Source organism: Bos mutus, chromosome 24 (assembly GCF_027580195.1).
Source record: "Bos mutus isolate GX-2022 chromosome 24, NWIPB_WYAK_1.1, whole genome shotgun sequence".
Taxonomy (NCBI): Eukaryota; Metazoa; Chordata; class Mammalia; order Artiodactyla; family Bovidae; genus Bos; species Bos mutus.
This window is the reverse complement of record NC_091640.1, coordinates 33325412-33350923: the sequence shown is the minus strand read 5'-3', so window position 1 is coordinate 33350923 and position 25512 is coordinate 33325412. Positions and strand designations below refer to the sequence as shown.

The 25512-nt window shown below is 44.7% G+C and overlaps 1 protein-coding gene across 5 annotated transcripts in view; it reads right to left on the bottom strand.

Annotated features, from left to right (window-relative positions):
• TMEM241 (transmembrane protein 241) overlaps positions 1 to 25512 on the bottom strand; it is a 123867-nt gene that overhangs the window by 22681 nt on the left and 75674 nt on the right. For 4 of the 5 annotated variants that reach the window (XR_011462503.1, XM_070361939.1, XM_070361940.1 and 1 more), the window contains 2 exons: positions 25357 to 25426; positions 20171 to 20264 (listed from right to left, as the gene is read on the bottom strand). Coding sequence is in view for 3 of the 5 variants with exons in the window: in XM_070361939.1 (XP_070218040.1) it covers positions 20171 to 20264; positions 25357 to 25426 (164 nt within the window). In the remaining 2 variants the exon portion in view is untranslated. The remainder of the gene's footprint in view (positions 1 to 20170; positions 20265 to 25356; positions 25427 to 25512) is intronic. The other variant, XR_011462504.1, reaches the window with a different exon arrangement.

Sequence of the window (25512 nt, the reverse complement as noted above, 5' to 3'; positions counted from 1 at the left end):
CCTGTAAGTTCTGCCTTTCAAAAATTTTGACCTTAGCTTTTTAGCTTCTCATCCCATGTAGATTCAAAATCTGGCAACAGTCTTTAGGTGAAGACTCATCATATATTTGCTTCAGCCTCCTCTTTCTAGCAAGATTTTGTCTTAGAGAAGGAACTTATGGTTGCCAGGGATGAGGGGAAGGAACAGTTAGGGAGTTTGGGATGGACATGTACACACTGCTATATTTAAAATGAATAACCATCAGGGACCTACTGGATAGCACAGGGAACTCTACCCAATGTTATGTGACAGCCTGGGTGGGAGGAGAGTTTGGGGGAGAACGGATACATGTAGGTGTATGGCTGAGTCCCTTTGCTGTCCACCTGAAACTACCACAATATTGTTAATTGGCTATACACCAATATAAAATAAAAAGCTAAGAAAGTTCGAATGCTGCTGCTGCAAAAAAAGAAAAAAACAGAATTTATTTCCTAGTACCCCCAATATTATGAGCTTTTGCTTTGCCTCCCTGGGTGAGCCTGCATCCCCCAGAACTGCTTCAGAGCTCAGCAAATGACTCGTGGGAATACTGGACTTGCCTTTGGGGCTCCTCTCCTTTCCAACCCACCAAGCCAGTTCCACACAAGTGTCAAAAGATCTGCTAGTTTCTCCTTCCCACAAAATATTTCCTCTTCTTGGACCAAGTCAGATCCTTAGGCCACACCCAGAATCAACAATTATCCTTCACCCTCCAACCCCACTCTGGGAAAAACAATAACCTGTGTTACTTAGAATACCTAGGCAGGGGTCTTCCTTCTCTGGAAATATATCTAATTTGGTTCTCATTGCCTTCATAGATCTCTGATTTCTTTAAAAATATGATATTTTGCAATTGATTTGTTTTTCTCCCAGTTGTTTCAGTTGAATGTTGGCCTGTCACAATGCACAACATTCTACTCTGAAGCAGAGGATTTCCCTTTGTTACACAGATGAGAAAACTAAGACACAGAGATGGTAAGGCACTGCTTTACCTTGTTTGGCTGACCACAATTTCCCTAGAGCCACCTAGGATGTTATGGTGGGGTAGGGCGGAGGCGGGCGGGGGTTAAGAAATAATTTTGTTAATTCATTTATTTATGGCTATGCTGGAGTCTTCATTCTTCATTGCTGCTCGGCCTTTTCTCTAGTTGCTCAGGAGCTACTCTTTAGTTGAAGTAGGCGGGCTTCTCACTGCAGTGGCTTCTCTTGTTGCGGAGCACAGGCTCCAGGGCATGTGGGCTTCAACAGTCACAAGTGGGCTCAGTAATTGCAGCTTCCTGGGCTCTAGAGCACAGTTTCAATAGTTGAGGTGCGTGGACTTGGTTGCTCCTTGGCATATGGGGTCTTCCCTGATCAGGCATCAAACCCCTGTCTCCTGCACTGGCAGACGGATTCTTTAGCAAGGTGGGGTTTTATTTGACTTGTTCTGAACACCTTCCTGATTAGTAATAATCATATTAACGCATCATTACGATTTTAATTGGCTTTGTCTTTTTATTATAGTCCAGGATCTTGTATGTAACGGCCAGCAGCACCAGGACTTCCTCAAAGACCCAGTCTCCTTCTCTTCAGACACAGAGTTAGAGATGATGCAATTGACAATGATTAATCGGACAAACTGGAGGTGAGAGGAACACAGAGTTTTCTTTCCTCATGATTCTCTCTGCCTGGGGGGCAGGAAAATCTTCTTCCTTTCATCCTTTCAATCTCTTCCAAGATCACTCTAGTGGGAAAAATTATTCATCTGATTGTACACTTGATGAGGCTCATTACGCTAGTTAGTGGGACTCCAGCGCTTTAAAGGCACGAATCCAACCTCCACATGGTTTATTTCTTCTCTGGAATCCATGCAATGAAATTCTCTTTACCCTCTGTCTCCACCTGTTGGGTTGGGAGTGGAGGGTGGAGGGGAAGGCATGCCTCCTACAAGGAACAGAAAGCCTTATGTTTCTAAACCAAGGCTGAGTTTTTAATTCCACTTTGTTTCCCACTTGCCTACTCTTCCTTGTCAGATTCTCTACCATCTGAGCCACCAGGGAAGCCCATTCTATTCAGTAAATGTTCTCTTTCTTTTTTATTGATATAATTTATTTATTTATTTTTGGCTGTGTAGGGTCTTCATTGCTGGGCACAGGCTTTCTATAGTTTCAGAGAGCAGACGCTACGTTCCGGTTGCGGTACGCAGGCTTCCCGTTGCAGCAGCTTCTCTTGTTGCAGACACAGGCTTTAGGTGCGCAGGCTTCAGTAGTGGCAGCATGCGGGCTTTGTCGTTTCAGCTCCCTGGCTCTAGAGCACAGGCTCAGTAGTTGCAGCGTGTGGGCTTAGATGCTCCGAGGCATGCGGGAGCTTCCTGGATCAGGGATCAAACCCGTGTCTCCTGCCTTGGCAGGCGGATTCTTTACCACTGAGCCACCAGGGAAGTCTCATATATTCTCTTAGTCCACATCCCAAGAAGGGAGGACAAATGGACAGAAGAATTCAAATACCAAAACTCTGAAATCTTTAACACATACTGTGTGCTGAAAAGACCTGTGACTTTTCATACCATTTGGCACTGGTCCTTTGGTTTCACTTTTAGAAATCTACGGACCTTTGGACCTTTTATCTGGGACCCGCAATCTTCCTGGATCAGCAGTGCCAGAAGGTATCGGCTCTCCCTGAGAGCTGGGTGTCAGACTTTTCTCTTGAGTCCTCAAACATTTCTCAAGAGGCCATATTAATATCATGTCTGCTGAAGCGGTGTTCCTTGGCATCTTTGGGGTGGTGCCTTTCATCTATCTCTGTGGGCGTTCCACCTCTGCTCATCCTAAAATACCTGATTTTGTTGGTTGTTTTGTTTTCTGTAACATACTGCTGCTGCTGCTGCGTCGCTTCAGTTGTGTCCGACTCTGTGCGACCCCATAGACAGCAGCCCACCAGGCTTCCCCGTCTATACATACTATAATTCTTTAAATAAAGGGGCTATTGGGATTTCCCTGGTGATCCAGTGGTTCAGATTTCACCTTCCAGTACATGGGGTGCGAGTTCAATCCCTGGTCAGGAAGCTAAGATCCCATATCACTCAGGGCCAAAAACCAAAACATTAAACAGAAGCAGTACTGTAACAAATTCAATAAACACTTGAAAAATGGTCCACATCAAAAAAAAAAAAAAATCTAAAAAATAAATAAAGGGGCTGCTGCTGCTGCGTCACTTCAGTCGTGTCCGACTCTGTGTGACCCCATAGATGGCAGCCCCAGGCTCCTCCGTCCCTGGGATTCTCCAGGCAAGAACACTGGAGTGGGTTGCCATTTTCTTCTCCAATGCATGGAAGTGAAAAGTGAAAGTGAAGTTGCTCAGTCGTGTCCGACTTAGCGACCCCATGGACCAATTTGCCAAGTATTGCTTCTTTTTTTTACTCCCCCCAGTACTGTTTCTTTGCAAGAAGTATAAAGGGCAAAATGATATATTCAGAACATCCGATAGTTGAAGACAAAAGAAGAACTTGAGACTACTCTAATTTTCCTTCAAATTCAATTCAGTGACAGCCTGGTATAGACACGATAGATTCTTCCTTCTAGTACTTTTTCTCAACTTTCTCAGTCTCATTCTGTTCAGTGTGTTAGTCAGTCCATCATCCAGGACTCTTTGCAAGTCCATGGACTACAGCCCACCAGGCTCCTCTGTTAATGGAATTCTCCAGGCAAGAATACCAGAGTGGGTTGCCATTCCCTTCTCCAGGGGATCTTCCTGACCCAAGGATTGAACCCAGGTCTCCTGCATTGCAAGCAGATTCTCTACCATCTGAGCCACCAGGGAAGCCCATTCTATTCAGTAAATGTACTCATCTACTGACAGATTTACTTTTGTAAAGATGGATTTCTGCTCAAGTCATTTTCCAAACTTCTGTCCTATTGATAAAAATGTTGTTCAGTCTCCCAGCTAAGCAGTTACTCTGTGCTTCTGTAAAGAAAAGGACCCAAGTGTTTTTATTTTCTAAGTTATTTTGATTCACTCAAAGAATGGATCTCATCACTGCCATCAAATTTCAGGAATGAAATGAATTTAAGCTCAAATAAGCTTTAAATAAAACACCATAATTATACTTATTCCAAGGCCATGAGGATTTTTTTTCAATCTCCATTTAATTTAACAATAACTTCACAGTATTGTTATACTTAATACTTGGGCTTCCCTTGTGACTCAGCTGGTAAAGAACCTGCCTGCAATGTGGGAGACCTGGGTTCGATCCCTGGGTTGGGAAGATCCCCTGGAAAAGGGAAAGGCTACTCGCTCCAGTATTCTGGCCTGGAGAATTCCATGGACTGCATAGTCCATGGGTTCGCAAAGAGTTGGACATGACTGAGTGACTTTCACTTTTATATTGTTGTACTTGGAAATAATGGAAGTGAAAGAATAGATTTGCCAAAAGATATACAGCAAGACCCGCTTGAACGGAATTCCCTGGCAGTCTAGTGGTTAAGACTCCGTCGTTCTACTGCAAGGGGCATGGGTTCAATCCCTGGTTGGGGAACTAAGCTCTTGCGTGCCAGGCAGTGCAGCCAAAAAAATAAAATAAAATAAAAAGAGAGAGAGAAAGGAAAAAAAGAGAAAAAATCTGCTTGCAATGTTTCAAGATAGGAAATGTGGTACTCATTTGGTAAAAAAAACCTTTTTGCTACTTTTAACCTGGCTGTTTTCTTAATCCCAACAATTCCTGAAGGAGGATCAGTTGGGAGAAGGGAGTCCATGATGTCAAGGGCGGTATGCCAGATCCAGGTCTGATTACACCCAGTTTCACATGACCAGAGTGAGAATGCCTTAGAAACAGACAAAGCTTGCACAAGACTCACTCCACCAGCTCAGTTCCACCTGAGGGATTTCTTTAAACCATGAAGACTTTCTAGCTCTTGCCACCCAACTCTTGGCACTCACTGCAAAATGTCAGTGGGTCACCCGTGCACTCTTTGCCTATGAATTAAACTGTGTGCCTGTCCTCCACCCTAAATTCATGTTGAAACCCTACCTTCCAGTGTTATGGTATTTGGAGATGGGACCCTTGGAAGGTAATTAGGGTTAGAGGAGCTCACGAGGGTGGGGTCCTCATGATGGGCTTAGTGACCTCATAAGAAAAGATCAGAGAGCTCATGCCCTCTCTCTGCCATGTGAAGATGGAGACAGAAGACCACTTGCAACCTGAGGAGAGAGCTCCCACCAGAGACCAACCCTGCTGGCTCCTTGATCTTGGATTTCTCAGCCTCTCAAACTGTGAGAAATAAATATCTGTTGTTCAAGCCTCCCAATCCATGACATTTTATTATGGCAGCCAGAGCTAAGACATTATTCCTTACTCTTTTGGAGAGTTTAAAAGAGAAAAGCTGAAAAAACAACAAACTGCTTCAGAAGAAGCTTTCACTGAACTAGAAAGGAAAGAGGAAAAGGGCTTTGAATTATTGCTGGAATGAAGCTAAGGTCAAATTCCCTTTGCTAGGAACTAAAGAGATAAAAAGGAAAGGTAAGAAACTGCCCCTAACACCCCTATTCTAGCTTAGCCATTTCTGGAGGTTAATAAGAAAATGCTTTCTATATCCAATGTAAGTGCTAAGACGTGGGTATGGGATTCCCAGGTGGTGCAGTGGTAAAGAATCTGCCTGCCCATGCAGAAGGCAGGGGTTCGATCCCTGGGTCAGGAAGATCCCCTGAAGGAGGAAATGGTAACCCACTCCAGTGTTCTTGCCTCAGAAATTCCACTGAGAGAGGAGCCTGGCGGACTACAGTTGCAAAGAGTTGGATACAACTGAGTGATTGAGCACACACTCATGCCAAGACATGGGTGTACCCAATTATGGGAACAAGTCCCACACTGAGATTATTCCTGAGCTGATGCTGAACGACAGTTAAGAATTACCAGGTGAGGAAAGGGGGAAGGGCTTTCTACACAGAAGGAACAGTATGGACAAGCTCACAAACTCTAAGCCACTGGGCATTAGTACTAGTGGGAATGGAAAGTGTGAGCTGGGTAGAGGCCACCATTAAAGCCAAAGAAAACCTGAAGAGAGAGAAAAAAACCAATGGCTGGAAACCCCTTTTTCCTTGCAAGGTATTGAAAATACAAATCCCATGGGAATTCTATTCACTTAAAGACCATGGGCAGGAATCTCCCTAGCAGTTCAGTGGTTAAGACTCTGCACTTCCAATGCAGGGGGTGAGGGTTTGATCCCTAGTTAGGGAACTAGGTTCCCACAGGCTACACGGTGTGGCCAAAAACACACAAAAAAACCCAAAAACCATGGGCAGCAAGGGCCAGGACAACGGGATGTGTAGTTTCATCAGATGTCCAGACTTGGACTTCAGAAGAGCTCACCCTAATCTGTCCTTGCGCCATGTCTATGAGGCAGCCTCGGGACTCTCAGAGTCCCTGGTGTCCCCTTGTTGCACCACAAACTCACTGACTAACCTCAGGCCGGCCATTCCTCCCTCTGGATTTCAGTTTCCCCATCCCTAAGACAAAGGAATCACCTATAAAGCATTTCTCAGGGATTGCATTTTACTCTTTCACTTACAACGTTTTTTGAAAGGGACAGAGGGAATTTGATTTACTCCTTGACTTGTTCCAGTGAGAATTTTCAAGCAGCTTAAAAGACAGTGTTACAGACTTGAGATGTCTGTAGGAAGTAGATAAGAGAGATGAAGGGAGCAGGAAAACAAAGATAGGGAGGTGGAGATGAGGCTATTACACCAAATCCACGCCAGACACGTCTACCTTCGCGGTGGGGAGGAGGCTGCAGACAGCAGAGGAGGCGGCGGCTCAGGAGTTTCACTGCAGCCGAAGCCAAAAAGGTCCATGACCAGACACACAACGTGTGTCCCCAAGAGGCAGGCAGACCGACTGCATGAGAGAAGCCACTTAATGTTAGTCAGCTTTTTTTTTTTTGTAATTGGGAGTATAGTTACTTTACAATGCTGTGTTAGTTTCTGCTGTACAATAAAGCGAATCAGCTACATGCATACATATATCCCCTCCCTTTTGGACCTCACTCCCCACCATCCACCCGACCTGTCTAAGTCACTGCAGGCACCGAGCTGAGCTCTCTGCCCTCAGGTTCCCACTAGCCATCTATCTGACACATGGCAATGCACACAAGTCAACCCCAATCTCCCAGGCCATCTCCCGACCCCATGTCCACACATCCATTCCCTATGTCAGCATCTCTATTCCTGCCTGGCAAATGGGTTCATCTGTACCATTTTCCTAGATTTCACACGTATGCATTAATAGACGATATTTGTTGTTCTCTTTCTGACCTACTTTACGGCGTATGACCCTCTATAGGTCCATCTACGTCTCTACAAATGACCCAGTTTTGTTCTTTTTTTTAGGCTGAGTAATATTCCTAACCAGTCAATTGTAAAGGAAATCAACCCTGAATATTCACTGGAAGGACAGATGCTGAAGCTGAAGCTCCAATACTTTGGCCACCTGATGGGAAGAACTGACTCACTGGAAGACCCTGATACTGGGAAAGATAGAAGGCAGGAGGAGAAGGGGACAACAGAGGATGAGATGGCTGGATGACATCACTGACTGGATGGACATGGGTTTGGGTAGACTCCAGGAGTTGGTGATGGACAGGGAGGCCTGGCGTGCTGCGGTTCATGGGGTCACAAAGAGTCGGACATGACTTGGTGACTGAATATATGTATCTTTCCCCCTCTCCCCCAAATCAGAGATCAGTTAACTTAGAAAACCTGGGAAGCTGGCTAGAGTGAGGCGGTCCCCATGTGATTCACAAGGAGTAGCCCCTGGACAATTTAGAAAGCTAAGAACAGAGCAGTCTGCGCTGTGGTCCTGCCTGGGTTCCATCAAAGAACCCAGGAAGCCTGAGTGCAGGTAGCGATCGTGGACCCACCCTCCTCCGGGTGCAGCCAGGAGCCTATCGAAGGCACCCCTCTGTCAAGAGAGAGGGTTCAGCAGAGGCTACTTCTTACTGAAGAAACACTGAAGCCTGTGGAGCAGAGGCAGAACAATAAATACTTCTGCAATGCTACCAGGAAGGCTGAGCTCACTTTCTTTGCCTTGGCACTGAGCTGAATATTGATTAGAAGTCCTCTCCAACAGTGATATTCAAGAGAACTGGTGAGCAGGGCCCAGATCAGCAAGGCACCAGCCTGTGGGCTTTTCTCTTTCTTCAGTAAGTGAAACCCATGGTCATCTGCAGTATAAAGACAGGGTCAAGGTCAGAGCCGGGAGGGTCTGCTGGCCCCAACACCTGGGCTTCCCAGGGACCAGCTGGAGAGGCGGTTCAGCTGTGTTTTCTGAGGACCGCACCCTTGCAGCACCCGCATTAGACTTGTAAAAATCGAATTATAACATAAATACAGTAAAGTGCACGACAAGCTTAAATTTTAAGTGTGGGGCTTGTTGAATGTTTACATCTTTAAACACCCATGTAACCACCACCAGATAGAAAAGAAACCCTTTCAGCATCTCACAAGGTTCTTTCCCAATCAGTACATCCAAACCACTTTTGTGGCTATAGGCTCTTTTATTGCAGTGTACTGGTCCATTGTATGGCTAGAGCAAAATTTATTTCTTGACTGATGTATGGACTACTTCCTCCAGATTGAGGCTGTTATGAGTAAAACTACTGTGGATATTCCTATTATGGATTTTTTTTTAAAAATAAGTCTTACTGACATAGAATGTACATGTTATAAAATTCACCCTGTTGAAAGTGTACCATTCAACAGTTGTTTAGTATGGGAAATTCCGTGGAGGCCCAATGGTTAGGACTCACTGCTTTCACGGCCATGGCATGCGTTCAGACCCTGACTGGGGAACTAAGGTTCCACAAGCTGTATGGTGTGGCAAAAAAAAAAAAAGTTTTTTACTCTATTCAGAATTGTGGGACCATCACCTCTAACTCCCTACCACCGAACGTGCCTTGCTGCGGGTATATGTCTTCATTTCTCGTGGGTATAAACCAAGAGTGAGGCTGCCTAGTCATAACAAATCTTGTTGAGCTTCAGTGTTTTCTAAACCAGGCATTATTTCAAATCCTCACCCACACTTGGTATTGTCAGTCTCTTTAATTTTAGCCATTCTGGTGGGTGTGTGGCTCTACATCAGATTTAAAACCACTTCTGTCTCAAACCCCCACTCTCTGACAACCAAACTAGCACAGACTGAAAGCTGCATTTCCCTGCTGAAGGCTCATCTATCAACCTTTAGGACTGCTGCTTCCTCTTTTGCTTTCTTTTTTAGAACAGACATCTGTGACTTCCAAAATGTTAGATCAAATGATAAATCAGGTTCCTTGAGTTACTTGAAAGAAGAACTTTAAAACCTATGATGCCACTTGAATCTGGTCATTTTAATTTCCTCTTGACACTAGATTGTCAAACTGGAACAAAGCAGAAGTGAAGGTTTTCTAATGATACAAGTCAGCAGCTCTCAAATTGTAGCCAAATCCAGAATACAAAGAGTACTTCAAACATTTCTACATCTGCAAGGGAAAAGCTTATTCTTTACAATTAATATGAGCAAACTTTAACTGCTCAACATATATTATTTCCAGCAAAGGTCCGTGTAGTCAGAGCTACGGTTTTTCCAGTAGTCGTGTACGGATATGAGAGTTGTACCAAAAAGAAGGCTGAGTGCCGAAGAATTGATGCTTTCAAATTGTGGTGCTAGAGAAGACTCTTGAGAGTCCCTTGGACAGCAAGGAGATCAAACCAGTCAATCATAAAGGAAGTCAACCCTGAATATTCATTGGAAGGACTGATGCTGAAGCTGAAGCTGTAATACTTTGGCCACCTAATGCGAAGAGCCGACTCACTGGAAAAGACCCTGATGCTGGCGAAGATTGAGGGCAGGAGGAGAAGGGGATGACAGAGGATGAGATGGTTGGATGGCATCACCGACTCTATGGACATAAGTTTGTGCAAACTTTGGGAGATAGTGAAGGACAAGGAAGCCAGGCATGCTGCAGTCCACGGGGTCACAAAGAGTCAGACAGGACTAAGCGGCTGAGCAACAACAACAGTACATTATTTCATGTAATCCCTGTAATATTTCTGTGAAAGTTATACAATTATTCCCATTTTACAGATGAGAAAACTGATATATCCAGAGGCTAAGGAATCTTTTCAAAGTTACATTGTTGGAGAGTGGGATTTTTTTCCAATCCTCTCTGTCTCCAAAATTCAGGGCTCTTTGTCACTTCCCTCTGCTGTCTCATCTTCTCAGCCTGGACTGTGACAGGTCACTCTATGAATCTCTGTTGAATATATCAACTTCCCACAGAGCAACTTGAAAAATTCTTTTTCAGGGAAAAGAAAACCCTCATAGGAGGTGTGAGTATTGAAATGGAGTCATGATTATATAATTCTTAGAGTGAACAGTCAACTGTCTAAGCATAAGATTAGATTAAGATTAACTGTCTAAGATTAAGCGTGACCAGCTTCACAAAAGATGTGTTAGGACTTGACTGGATCTGAGTGGTTCACATGGTGAAGCTCAACTCAGATGTCAGAGCAGGGATACACCAGTAGAAGAAGCACCATTTCTTCCCTGGGCTCAGAACTGGGCTGGTTTTTCCCTTCAAGTGAGAGAGACATGCTCACCACCTCAAGGCTTGCATTCCTATCTCAACCCTACTGTAAGCAGTGTTGTTACTCCTGTTCCAAACTGCCAAATGTATGCTCCCCCCTGACTACGCCAGAGCTGTTTACTTCTGTGCATCCTGAAAATGTTAGGATTTGGTGGGAGGGAGGTTCAAGAGAGACGGAATACATATATACATGGAGCTGATTTGTTTTGCTGTATAGCAGAAACGACCACAACGTTGTAAAGCAATTATACTTCAATAAAAAATAATAAATGAAAAAACTCTATAAGGGCCTATGGGAAAAAAATCTAAGAAAGAGTGGATACATATGTTAATATAGGCACAACTGACTCACTTTGTTGTAGAGCAGAAGCTAACACAACACTGTAAACCAACCATGTCCGCAGGTGCATGCTAAGTCCTGTCCGACTCTTCTGACCCCATGGACTGCAGCCCGCCAGGCTCCTCTGTCCATGGGATTCTCCAGGCAAGAATACTGGAGTGGATTGCCATGCCCTCCTCCAGGGGATCTTCCTGACCCAGGGATCAAACCTATTTCTCTTGCATCTCCTGCATTGGCAGACACATTCTTTACCACCAGTGCCACTTGGGAAGCCCCAGATCAACCATACTCTAATAAAAAAAAATTTTTTTTAAGATAAACAATACAGGATTGTTAGGATTTGGGGGCTCAACACTTTGAGAGGGAACGTTTTGGCAATTATTCCATTTCCCTTTTCGTTGGAATACACTTGATATGTTCTGTCCTTCACAGATAGCTAGAACACTCAAGACATTAGAAAAGAAGTTCATTTCAAATAACTGAAGGAGGGGTGTCTCCCTGTATCCCCTGCAACACCCCCAGAAGTCACATGACAAGAAGACAGATGTGGAAATGTAGCCAGAGACAGCCTGTTCCTCTCATAATCAACTACCCCAAACCCCCAGGTGTGCACAGAAACAATCAAATACAATTACACATGTGTTCTAACACGTGGTCAAATGTGGTCTAGCTTACATAATATATGCTTCCCAGATGGTGCCAGTGATAAAGAACCCGACTGCTAATGCAGGAGATGCAGGTTCAATCCCTGGGTCAGGAAGATCCCTTCGAGGAGAGCGTGGCAACCCACTCCAACATTCTTGTCTGGAGAATCCCATGGACAGAGGAGCCTGCAGGCTACAGCCCACAGGGTTGCAAAGAATTGGACACAAATGAAGCGACTTAGTACATCTTACATAATATCAGGCAATTAACTGTTGACTGTAAAAAACCTTTTCTGCCACATGTTTGACTAACAGATTGGCTGTTTTGGTGTCACATAACAGCTTGTGTTCAATACTGAACTGCCTGGCCTTACAGACTGACGCAGCCTACTTAAGAGAAAAACAAAAACAGCATCAGAAATCTTAACCTAAAGAACCACTGGGTCACTTTAAAGTGCTGATGGAGAGTCGGGGTGAGGGGGCGGGGTGGGGTGCGGAGCAAGTTTGGACTACTTTTTGTAAGGGAGGGCATTTTCAACAGAAAAAAAATGAGCAAATGACTATCTATGCAATGTTAGTTGCTCAGTCATGTTAGTTGCTCTTTGAGACCCCATGGACTCATGCTTCTCTGTCCATGAAGTTCCCCAGGAAAGAATACTGGAGTGGGTTGCCTTTCCCTTCTCCAGGGGATCTTCCCTGACCTGGGGATCGAATCTGGGTCTCCCGCATTGCAGGCAGATTCTTTATCATCTGAGCCACTGGAACTTTAAGCAAATTCCACTTTGGGGGATAAAACAGGAGAACAAGTATGGGGCAAGATCCAGTGGGGTACTTGGGGCCCCCGGGGGGCCAGGTCACCAAGATGTCTCTAAGGCATTGTGGGAAAGAGAAGTTATTTGCCCAAAATGGCACCAAGTAGATGTCTACTAAGTTTTTCAAATCCACATGTTATTCTTTTCTATTATCATGTGTCAAAACTTCGCTTTCCCAGGACTCCCCTAGTGGTCCACTGGTTAAGACTCCAAGCGCCCAATGCAGCAGGCCTGGGTTCCATCCCTGGTTGCAAGTAAGACCTGGCACAGCCAAATATTTTAAAAAGCAAAACAACAACAAAAAACTTAGCTTTCCCATAATGAAAGTCTGCTCCTTCTGATTTCCCAAAAACTGCTTTATTTTATTAGCTCTGACTGCCAGCTCATTCTCCAATGACACAGGCCTGAAGCTTGCCCTCTGGTTTGGGCACATACAGATGGTGAAGTGCACCCTGCTAATTCCCTTGTGTCCAGCCATACCCTGCGGAACTTGGATCTAATGACCGGGACAAAAGATTTTCATAAGGAAAAATGAACTCAAACAGGATGAATGGCACAGCTAAAGACAGAGGCACATACATTATAAGAGCATAACTGGGGGCAGAGGAAGGGACTCTACAAGATATGTGCAGAATTGTACCTTTATTTCTGATTTGAGTGCACAAGTCTGCAAAGATGCATAAAATAAGCATTCACTCAGCCATCATTTATTGCATCCACAATGAACCATGGAAACATCAATTTATTCCCACAGTGGAGGCCTTGTAAACTTTCCCAATTAACTGCTCTTTGTATTGCCAAAAACTTTAGGTATTATAAATTATCTTGGATACTGACAGAATTCCTATAAACCTTGCAGTCAGAACATGGGCAGAAATTCCGGGTATTTCCTTTAAAGCAAATTCATTCAGGTCAAAAGTTGAGAAGTCCAGAATCGTTATCACATTTTTGCAGCAGAGAACACTGTGATGATCAATGGCACTAAAAATAGCCCAGAAAAAAATCAGGAGTTCATAATCGGAAACAAGAAAAAAAAACAACCTTATCCAAAATAGCAAAATGTCCATTAACATCACTCACTTCCCTAGGAATTATTTTGACAAAAGGAAATGGAATTTAATTTTCCCCCCTCAGTCCAAAACTGTATTTCCCCTCTCACATGTCCTCTGGGAAAACCTTGCTTATAAACGAATAATTCCCAGATAACCAGCTTCTTGCTGACTGTTTCCATATAGTTCAACAAACACAGAGCAGCTTCTGAACTTGCTATTTCATGCTCCCGTCGCCTCAGCGGTGATGTCATGGAAAGACATAGACATGTTATTATTGCCCAGTTAGAGACTGTAAAGGAAATTATGCTGCTGCCTCTAAGTTTCCATTTTCCATGAAAAATTTTTTCTCATTGCCCTAGCCACTTAGACTGTGAAAAAGAAAAATGATTTAATTAGGAAACAGTCATGATTAGATTTCGTAAGCGTACTCTTTCAACATAAAAGTTACAGCTAAAAAGAAAAATTAAAAAAAAAAAAAAAGCTACAGCTACATTGGGTTGAATAATGTCTTTTCATCAGACTATTCCAGAACACATCAAGGTGCTGAATAACAGCTTGAGGAAGAAAATAAAGAAATATGAACTGCTACCCAGAAAGTAATCTGTTCAAATGAGATTTTAAATGTGACAGGAAGAACAAGTGAGGAGTCTACAGAAGCTGAGAAAATAGGAAGAAATGCAAATACCAAAGTGAGGGGAAGGGCTTCCTAGGTGGCCCAGTGGTTAAAGAATCTGCCTGCCAATTCAGGAGACACAGGAGACTCAAGTTCAATCCCTGGGTCATGAAGATCCCTTGTAGTAGGAAATGGCAACCCACTCCAGTATTCTCGCCTGGAGAATCCCATGGACAGAGGAGCCTGGTGGGCTAGAGTCCACATCACAAAGAGTCAGACATGACTGAGCACACAACACCAGTAATAAACTGAGGGGAGTATCCTTCTCTTTGGGGATTACCTTTTCCCACCTAGGAAGCCAGGAAAGACAGCAACAGGCTCTCCACACCAACAGATGGTGATGAAGATGATGGGGATGATGATGATAAAGAAAAAGACGTAACTGTGTTTGTTTCAGCAGCACATATACTAAACCAGAATGACACGGAGAAGGATGACATGCAAATTCACAAAGCAAATCTATATTTTTTGTAACTACGGGAGGTAAGGCTTCCCTCATAGCTCAGTTGGTAAAGAATCTGCCTGCAATGCAGGAGACCTGGGTTCGATTCCTGGGTCGGGCAGATCCCCTGGAGAAGGAAATGGCAATCCACTCCAGTATTCTTGCCTGGAAAATCAAATGGACAGAGGAGCCTGGTAGACTACAGTCCATGGGGTTGCAAGAGTCGGACACGACTTAGCGACTAAACCATGGGAGGTAAGGGATGTTAACTAAATATATTGCGGTGATCATTTGTATATACAAATATCAGATCACTATGTTCCACATCTTAAACTAATACCGTGCCATGTGACAGTTACATTTGTATGAAACTGGGGGAAAAAAAAAGTTTAAGAGTTGTACAGAGTAGGAAGTAGAAGACAGAGAAGAACTAACACTCTGTTCAGTGTAGACTAGAACCAGAGACAGCAAAGTGTGATGGGGATCACAACTGTACTTCCAGGATCTTTCTGCAATCTGTGTGTGTGTGTGTGTGTGCAAACAAGCATGTATGCACCAGAAACTGAATCTACATCTATTTCAGAACCTGAAGGATTTGTTTACTTGCCACTTTCTCGGAAGTTCAAGGTATGACTTCATGTTAAGCTCTGAAACTTTCCCGCAAATACATCAGAAAAAAAAAATTTGATGGAAAAAATTGTTATTTAGAAGTTATGAAATCTGTGTGATTCCATTATAAAAGACACTAGGCTGCTTCTTCTTTTTCTTTTTTGCAGTTCCACCAGAAACAACAAGCATTTCCCCCATGGTCTTGGGAGACATCTGAAAATTCCAAACACCAAACCATCACAGCATCTGTTGAGGACATTTTCACAAGTTCATCCTATACTTAAAACACGTTGAAACTCACTTAGCCAAGCTTCCTTCTCAGTTCAATATCTTGGCAATAGGTCAAGAGAAATGTCAACATGTCACTGGGAAAAAGGAAGATGCCAGGTCATGCTCCCGAGACCTGGCCAAACAACCTGAGCAAGAGGAGGTCAAAACTCAGAGCAATTCCTATCCGCTCAAGGGTTCTTCCTAAGGATAAATCAAAACAAGGCTGCTACTTCCCAGCACAGCCTTCTCAACTCTTTTAAGAGAAACTCCTAAACAGAAAACAGTTCAGGACTGCAGTCCTTTTACTACACAAGGATGTGTTGTTATGGAGACAGCTCTGCAGGCTCCCTTGGCAACCCCAGTGTATAATTAAGTCTGGTGGTCACGGAACAGCCAGAGGTGGTCTCCATGGAGACCAACAAACACACATTTTCACAGGCACAGCAACTGCTCTGAATCAATGACTCTTTATATAGGCAGAAAAACATTGTGAATGGTACATCAATTGCATCTTTTGTTAGGCAGTGTCTCATGAAATATGCTGTACGAGAGTCTATTCTCCTGAGCTTTGAGCAGAGTCTGGAGCAGGCAGTTCCCAACTCAATTCACAGTCTAGAACCAGCAAATACAAATGGAAAATGCAGACTCAGGAAATCACTGGTTAATCTGGTAGAAGAATTAAACCAGGGGTCGACAGGGCCAAGGAGGGCCTGTCAGCTGCCTGATACTCACTATTCCAGGGCTGTCTAAATATTACTCAACCCTCTCTGAACATAGACATTATTATTATATTTGTTTACAGATGAGAAAACAAAGCGCACACCTAGAAAGTGTGGCCGAGCTGGGACTCAGAGCTAGTTCATAAATTCAATCTTGTTCAGGGTTTGAGTGATTCTACACCATGCTCTGTGTTTGCATAGCACTCCGTGGTTTATCCTTACATGCATTATCTCACAGGGGCTTCTCAGGTGGTGCTAGTGGTAAATAACCTGCCTTCCAATGCAGGAGATGCTGGAGACACAGGTTTGATCCCAGGGTTGGGAAGATCCCCTGGAGGAGAGCATGGTAACCCACTCCAGTATTCTTGCCTGGAGAATCCCATGGACAGAGGAGCCTGGTGGGCTATAGTCCATGGGGTCACAAACAGTTGGACATGACTGAGCATGCATGCAATAACAGCAAAAAACAATAACAAAGACTCTAAATAAGAACACAGAGGAACATTCTGGTATAATCTTTATACATATCTTATGGCATTTATACATAATATATGTATGGCCTTTATACATAATCTTTCCCAGGAGAAGATGGAACTTGATAATAGAGATGAAAGAAAGTCTGATGGCTAAGTGGTTTCCTACTTTATTCTGATAAGTTCTATGAAAGACTTTTAAAATCTGGCACACGTTTTACTAAGTAGGCACTGACATTCAACGATATGGTTCCCAGCAGATCTTCATCACAGATAATCCTACAATTGGATGTAGATGCCATCAGCATTTAGTCCCAAGTATGAGACATTCCCTGTCCAAATCATGTTTTTTAATTTTCTTTTTATCTTCTGGTCCAGATCCCTTGCTTTATGGACAAAAAAACTGAGGACTAAAGGGGTTCAATGCATCATGATCAAAGTCAGTCTTTCCTCTCCTGAATTCCCGAGAATCCCAGTTCCTTTGCCATGTAACTCACAGAACAGCCTGGCTACCTTCCCATGAGTGCACGTGTGCTCAGCCATGTCTGACTCTTTGCAACCCCATGACTGTAGCCCACCAGGTTCCTCTGGCTTGATTTGTCATTTCCTCCTACAGGGATCTTCCCAACCCAGGGATGGATCCTGCATCGACACCATCTCTGGCACTGGCAGGCAGATTCTTTACCACTGAGCTACCTGGGAAGCCCTCTACCTTCAAGTAAAGCCCAGGAAAAGGGTTTTACATTTCACCCCCCGCCACACACACACACTCCTTCTACTTCCCTTTGAAACTTATTTTCCAAATTTTCTCCTCATTCTCTAGCATCATGAAATCTCTGTATCAGGGTGTCTCCTTTTCTACTTTCAAGCTCGCCCAAGTCCCTCTTTTCCTAGAAAAGAAGTTATCTTCATTAGCTCTGCCCACCACCAGTCACAATCTTCTCTCCACATCTTAGGTATTGTTGAGTGTTTATGATCCCCCTCTGCCCGACTCCCACTTCTGCCCTTTTCCTTAAACTGTTTCCGCAAAGCTTAGCAAAGTGCGTGCTGTAGACTCTTCTTACTGTGGTCACTTTGACCTTTGGGTGGCATTCTGCTTTACTCCTTACAATTCTCCTTTAGACTTCCCTGCTCTGAACTTCTCTGATCCCCTCTACCTTCCAGCTATGACTTTTCTTTCCTGCTCATTATTGGCCCCTAGTATCTAAGTTTCTCCCAGGCTAAGTCCTAGGACTCTGCTCTACTCTCCCCAAATCCTTTCACTCTCTTAGTGAGCTCCTTGATGGATAGGTTTTCTTGATTTCAACTGCATCTTTCTACAGGCGAAGCTCAAATGGACAAATCCCTGAACACTCATCTACATTTGACCCCATGTTTCCAACACAAAAAAGCTCCATGCAGATGTTTTATCACTATACACATCTGTCTAAAATGTATATCGCCAGCTTTCTCCTAAAGGATGTTCTTTCATAACCACCCCCATTTCTGTGTGTTAAGGCCACAGATCTCATTTGTCTCTAGCAAAAACTTTGGACTCACTTTGTCACCTTCCGTATTCATCACTGGGCTTCCCCAGTGGCTCAATGGCAAAGAATCCACCAGTCAGTGCAGGAGATGCAGGTTCTATCCCTGAGTTGGGAAGATCCCCTGGAGAAGGAAACGGCATCCCACTCCAGTATTCTCATCTGGGAAGTCCCATGGACATAGGAGCCTGGTGGACTACAGTCAATGGGATCACAAAGAGTTGGACACGACTTAACCACTAAACAATAACAAACAACAATATTCATCATTCCTTTGTCCAAACTATCCCCCAAATCTGTCCTAAAATGATCTGAGTCTTTGTTAGCTAATTTTATCACATCACATAACAGTTATAGGACAAATTGTATAATTAAAATTTATTTTCCTTCTAATTATAAGTCAGGCTTCCCTGGTGGCTGAGTGGTAAAGAATCTGCCTGACAATGCAGGAGATGCAGGACACTCAGGTTCCATCCCTGGATCAGGATCAAATTGTAAGTCAAGTTTGACCTTTCACCTTTCTTCCTGCCATCTCTACCTTGATTCACCTCTCTTCTAAATGCTTGGAAGTCATTTCCAATCTGTCTTAAGCACTGTCACCTTATTAATCTGCTTAAAACTTTACCCTCAGGGGACCTCCCTGGTGGCCTAGTGGTTAGGATTCCAGGCTTTCACTGTCATGACTCCGGCTCAATCCCTGGTCAGGAAACTGAGATCCCACAAGCCATAAAGTGCAGCAAAAAAGAAAAAATTACCCTTGGTCAGTCTCATTCAAAAGTTCACAATGCTCTCTATGGCTTGGCTTTTAGGGACTCCATTTTCTCCTACTCCTCCGAAGTTCCTCCCAATGTAGTTAAATATATTTCTTCCCATACATGCACACCAATGTTCAGTTCAGTTCAGTTGCTCAGTCGTGTCCGACTCTGTGATCCCATGAACAGCAGCACACCAGGCCTCCCTGTCCATCACCAACTGCCAGAGTTCACCCAAACCCATGTCCATTGAGTCGGTGGTGCCATCCAACCATCTCATCCTCTGTCATCCCCTTCTCCTCCTGCCCTCAACCTTTCCCAGCATCAGGGTCTTCTCAAATGAGTCATGGCAGCAGTATTTACAATAACCAAGACATGGAAGCAACCTAAATGTCCATAGACAGAGGATGGATAAAGAAGATGAGATACATATAAACAACAGAATATTACTCAGCCATAAAAAAGGGAAATAATGTCATTTGCAGCAACATGGGCAGACCTAGAGACTGTCATACTAAGTGATATAAGTCAGATGGAGAAAGACAAATATTATATGGTATCACCTGTATGTGTAATCTAAGAAATAATACAGATGAATCTATATACAAAACAGGCTTACAGGCATAGAAAACATGATTACTGAGGGGGGAAAGGGGAGGGAAGGATAAATTGGAAGATTGGAATTGACACGTACACACTGCTATATACAAAATAGATAACTAGTAAGAACCTACTACATAGCATGCATTGAGAACTCTACTCAGTACTCTGTAATGACATATATGGGAAAATAATCTAACAGTGAGTGGATATATGTATAACTAACTCACTTTGCTGTACAGCAAAAACTAACACAATATTGTAAATCAACCATGCATGTGCCTACTAAGTTGCGTCAGCCTTGTCTGACTCTTTGCAACCCCATGAACTGTAGCCTGCCAGGCCCCTCTGTCCATGGGATTCTCCAGGCGAGAATACTGGAGTGAGCTGCTATGTCCTCCTCCGGGGGATCTTCCCGACCCAGGGATCAAACTTGTGTCTATTGGAAGGATTCTTTACCATCTGAGCCACCAGGGAAGCCTAAAATAGGCAGAAGCCCTCGGAAATTGTTACCCAAACAAGTGAAGGATCAGATGCAGGGTCAATAACTAGAGACGAGTCCCTGAAGACCAACCTGCAGCACATGGGCTCTGAGAACACTGGACACAAGAGCTCCTGAGATGGGTTCTCCACCCTCTCCCTCCCTCTTACCTTAGCAAAGAAAATCCAGGCTGCGCACTGCCCTGGAGCCATAAGGCTTTTTAGCTTCATGGTGCTGAACATGAGAAAGAATCCTAAAAATCCGCTGCAAGGAGAAAATAGACTTTTTTAAGTGAGATGTCTTCCTGTGAAAGTGAAAGTGAAGTCGCACAGTAATGTCCAACTCTTTGTGATCCCATGGACTGTAGCCTACCAAGCTCCCTGTCCGTGGGATTTTCCAGGCAATAGTACTGGAGTGGATCGCCATTTCCTTCTCCAGGGGATCTTCCTGACCCAAGGATCAAATCCGGGTCTCCTGCATTGTAGACAGACGCTTTACCATCTGAGCCACCAGGGAAGTCCTGTAGCCAGTAGCTATTTTCTGTGACATTTTTTATTTACCTTACAAACATTAGTCAATTTTTAGTTATGACAACACCTCTATCTCATCTCTGTTTTTCAGTGATCTCTGGATAAAAACATCAAAAGTTAAAAAAACCCATTAACTCTACTATGCCAAGGAGCTATGATGAGATCATTTCCCTGGAGGTGGGGAGGGGGTATAGAAATCTGGGAGATCTCTGGGTAAATCATAAAAGAAAAAAAAATCTGGAGGACAGTATCTCCTGCTCCCTCTTATAATACTTCTAGAGTTTGGTGTTTGCCAAGGCAGAGCTTCAGCTTTTTTTTTTTTTCAAGCAAAACAAACTGTTAGGAAAAGACTTCCAAGGAAATGTTCATCATATGAAGTCAGAGGGTGTGGACTGGCCCCTGGGTTCAAGGTAAGAACTGAGGGAACTCTGCTCAATGGTAAGTGGCAGCCTAGATGGGAGGGGTGTTTGGGGGAGAATGGATAAAAGTATGGCTGAGTCCCTTTGCTGTCCATCTGAAACAACTGCAGTATTGTTAGTCAGCTATACTCCAATGTAAAATAAGACGTTTAAACAAAAAAGAATCTAAAGGGGTTATTGTTGTTCAGTTGCTAAGTCGGACTGCAGCACCCCAGGCCACCCAAATCTCTTGGAGTTTGCTCACACTCATGTCCATTGAGTCAGTGACGCCATCCAACCATCTCATCCTCTGTCGTCCCCTTCTCCTCCCACCTTCAATCTTTCCCAGCATCAGGGTCTTTTCCAATGAGTCGGCTCTTCGCATCAGGTGGCCAAAGTATTACAGCTTCCCCTTCAGCACTGGTCCTTCCAAATGAATATACAGGGTTGATTTCCTTTAGGATCGACTGGTTTGATCTCCCTGCTGTTCAAGGGGAAGGCTGCATAATAGAAGTCCCCCAAAACAAGGGGATCTACACAGAACAGACGCATTGGGAATAAAGCCTGAAAGAGCCCTCACTTCCCAAGGGGACCTGAGACTGGCCTTCCAGGGGTTTGACCTCTATGTACCTCCTCCTTTGTCCTTTCAGGGGTGTGGGGTGCCATCCTGCCATCTGACCTCTATTATGGGCGCTGGGGTGTGGCTCCCACCCAGCTCATGAGCCCTGAGAGGGAGGGGTCCCATCTTGGGCGTCTCTGTATTTCCTGAACAGACTCAAACAAGGTGCCTTGGTCTCAGCAGGCATTACGTAAGTGTCTTGACAGGTGTACTTAGAAGCGGGTTGAACTGATTAAACACACCTAAGGCCAGATTTCACAGAAATGCACGCCTTCACTTCATTAGATTTGATGAGCTCACATTCTTGGGGCAGAACCAGAGATGGGGATTAGGTTTCCTCTGTGTACAATCCAGCCCATTTGGCCTAACAGCCTGCAAAGTTTGCACAGGTCTGTCTCTGCAGGCGCGGGAGCCGGGAGCCCAGCCCGCTCTGGATTAAGGCATTGAGTCACCCCACAGGAGCCCCTGTGGGGAAGCAGGAGGCTGGGAATCCAGTGACCTGCAATTCTGTTCCTGGCTGTGCTCACCGACCCTTGTAACCTTGACCAAATCCCCATTTTCTTCCCCTTTTTTTCTTGCCCCAGGTTCGGTGCTATGTTCTCAAAGCAGGAATAAGGATAGTCATTTCATCCCACCTGAAGGGAATCAGATCTTCAAAAGAGAAAGGCTCCCCAGCCCCGAGTCTCATTTTACTAACAAGCAACTAAGGCAGAGACACAATTAGGGTCCAGGTTTCCTGGCTCTTCCAAAGCTCTCCGTGGCCCTTCAGACTTGTGGAAATGTGCTCTCAGCTGGAGAGACAGAGTGAGGTGCTCCGGGTCCCCGTGACTGTGAGGCTGGCAGGGGTCAGTGAGGTGGCTGGCCCTCCAGGGTTCCTCTTGGTGGCATCCATGCCCCGCAGCCCCAACATCACAGGTGCCTGGCTCTCCCCACCATACCTCAGTCCACTTGGGGCTCCTCCTGTCCTCTCCCGAGGGCATGGTTCCATGTCGACCCTTCCCCTCAGCACAGACTCTGCGAGGACTCAGCTACTCCTGGTCTGTGACCAACATGCTCCTGAAAGTACCCATGAGTCCTTCCCATCACCTGACTTCCATGTCGGTTAATAATTTCTAAATGATTCATGGGTCCTGCCCTCATCCAGCTCTTCTACTTCCAGCTTGCCTACCCCTCGATGTGGAGGCAAGTCTTAAAAAGCACTGGGCGGACCCCAGGAGTGAGGGAGCCTGGGGCTCCCTGTTAATGGGGCCTCTGACCCCTCAGGCCTCCATGACCCCTCCTGAGCTCCCCCAGGACCTCTGAAGGTGACCGCTTGTAGTCTGAGATACAGTTATAGGGGAGCCATGAGGTGATGTGGGGAAAATTGAGACATTCTTTTTTTTTTTAATTTTACTTTTTTTTTTTTTTTTACTTTTTGGCTGTGCTGGGTCTTTGCTGTTGCACACAGGCTTTCTCTAGTTGCAGCGAGTGGCGGCAGTGGGGGGGCTACTCTCTACTTGCAGAGCATGGGCTATAGGGCATATAGGCTTAGTTGCCTCACGGCACGTGGAATCTTCCCAGACCAGGGATTTGAACCTGTGTCCCCTGCGTTGGCAGGTGGATTCTTAATCACTGGACCAACAGGGAGTCCCGACACATTCTTAAAAGAGGGTAAGCTCTGTGTGTGCTGAAGTGAGATGTAGAATGTAATGGAGAGTTAAACTAACTCAAATAAAGATTTCCAAATCTTTTAAATGAAAAAACCTGATTTTTCATGTTGGGTTATGAGACAGATTAAAAGGGACAGAAATGGAGGCAGAAGATCACCCCACAAAGCCATCACCCATGGGCTGTGAACTCTGTTGCTCTGATCAAATTAACCAAACCTGATGCCCTCCCTCCACACCCTGGTCACCCAATACAGCCAAATAACCAGGCTCAAAGGGAAGCAAGCCCACGGACACTCACACCACAGATCCAAGCTAACAGGCAAGTGACAAGGCCTGACCAAAGAGACAGGAGCTGAGAAGATGAATTCTGTCAGTGCTTTCCTGAAACGTCTCTGAGGATGATTTTTTTTTTAAATCATTCTAAGGCTCAAATGCAGAAGAGTGTTAGCACTTAGTCATGTCTGACTCTTTTGCAACCCCATGGACTGTAGCCCACCAGGCACCTCTGTCCATGGGATTCTCCAGTCAAGAATACTGGAGTGGGTAGCCATTCCCTTTTCCAGGGGATCTTCCCCACCCAGGGATTGAACCTGGGTCTCTTGAAACTCCTGCATTGCAGGTAGATTCTTTACCATCTGAGCCACCAGGGAAGTCCCAAATGCAGGAGCATACTCTATAATATTGAGTTTGTGTGTGTGCTAACACACCCCCATCAGAAACAGCACCTAGCCTGCATATCAGCTTTTTGACTCTGTGAAGAATCACTGCTTCACGAGGCACAATCTCTTTTGTGTGGGAACAAGTGGTCTGGCTTTCATGCAGCAATTGCTCTTGGTCTGTTGATATTCTATTTACAGATAATAATACTGCCCACCATTGCTGGGCTGGGCAAGATGCTTAGAACTTTATGTACCTTATTTAATACACACAATCATCCTGTATTGGTATGACCTTTTCATTTCACAGATGAGAAGACTAAACTAAGGTTTGAGAGAACTAGGATAACTTGCCCAAAGACACAAAGGAGCAAACAGCAAGGGTGGAATTCAACCCAAGTGCAGTTTTTCAAATATATCAGAATCCATGTTTTTGAGACTTCCCTGGTGGTCCAGAGCCTGACGCTGCACTCCCAATGCAGGCAGCCTGGCTTTGATCCCTGGTCAGGGAACTAGATCCCACATGCTGCAACTAAGACCTGGTGCTGCCAAATAAATACATAAGAATGTTTTAAAAAATAATGATAAAAAAAAAATAAAGAATCCATCCTTCGGGATTATCCACAGAAGCCTTTCCATTTCTCAGCACAAGAAAGTCAAGTGAAGTGGGGCTCCTGCAGGAAAGAGGGTGGGTAGGATGGGATGAACTTCTGTTTATCAGTGATGCTCAGACATTCAGTCATGTCCAACTCCTTGCAACCCCATGGCCTGCAGCCGGCCCCGTTCTTCGGTCCATGGGATTCTCTAGGCCAGAATACTGGAGTGGGTTGCCATGCCCTCCTCCAGGGGATCTTCTCGATCCAGGGATGAACCCATGTCTCCTGCATTTCCTGCACTGGCAGGTGAATTCTTTATCAGTAGCACCATAAATGCATCCATCTAATTGGTCCACATCTCTGATCCTTCCCAAAGCCAAATATCAGGGATCACCTTGTGCTCTAGACAGCTCCTAGCTGTTGGTGTCAAAATCTGTCTCTCAGAGTCTTAGGGTTCAGTCAAGGTTTTTTGGAGTTCGCCCCTTGGAAACAAGAGAGAAGTCAAGGCAGAAGCTGACAGGGTGTGAATCTGCACCCGAATCTTGCCTTGAACTGAATCAGTTTCATCATTTTTACATACTGAAGTTCTGTTTAAGAACTGCTTGTGGGAGAGAAAAAAAGTGGGAGAGTTCTCTCACTCCTGCAATTCTGAAAACCGCTACTCTGGCCAAGAAAATTATTCAGGACAGGGGACCTCGCAGGTCCCAGGCCAGCTCTGAGCATCCAAGAATGTCCTTTAACAACCCTCTGATGGCCGAGGGGGGAACCTTCCTCATTGGCACTGGGCACCATTTTCTTTTGCTGCACATTCAGACAATGGGCAGTGAGCCTGGGCTTCACAAAGACACAGGTGGTAGTACAGAAACATACAAATCCACAGTGTGAGGGGCTTTACGAGCTGGGATTACCTGGCACAGCAGCTGCCATGGAATCTGTAGAAATACAGGAACGGAAAGTCCAGGACGCTGAAGAGATCACCTGGTGGAAACAGCAAGAGCTAACACACATAGTCCGAAAGCCCCCTGTCCCCTGCCCTCAGCTGCCCAGAAATGCACTGTATCAGT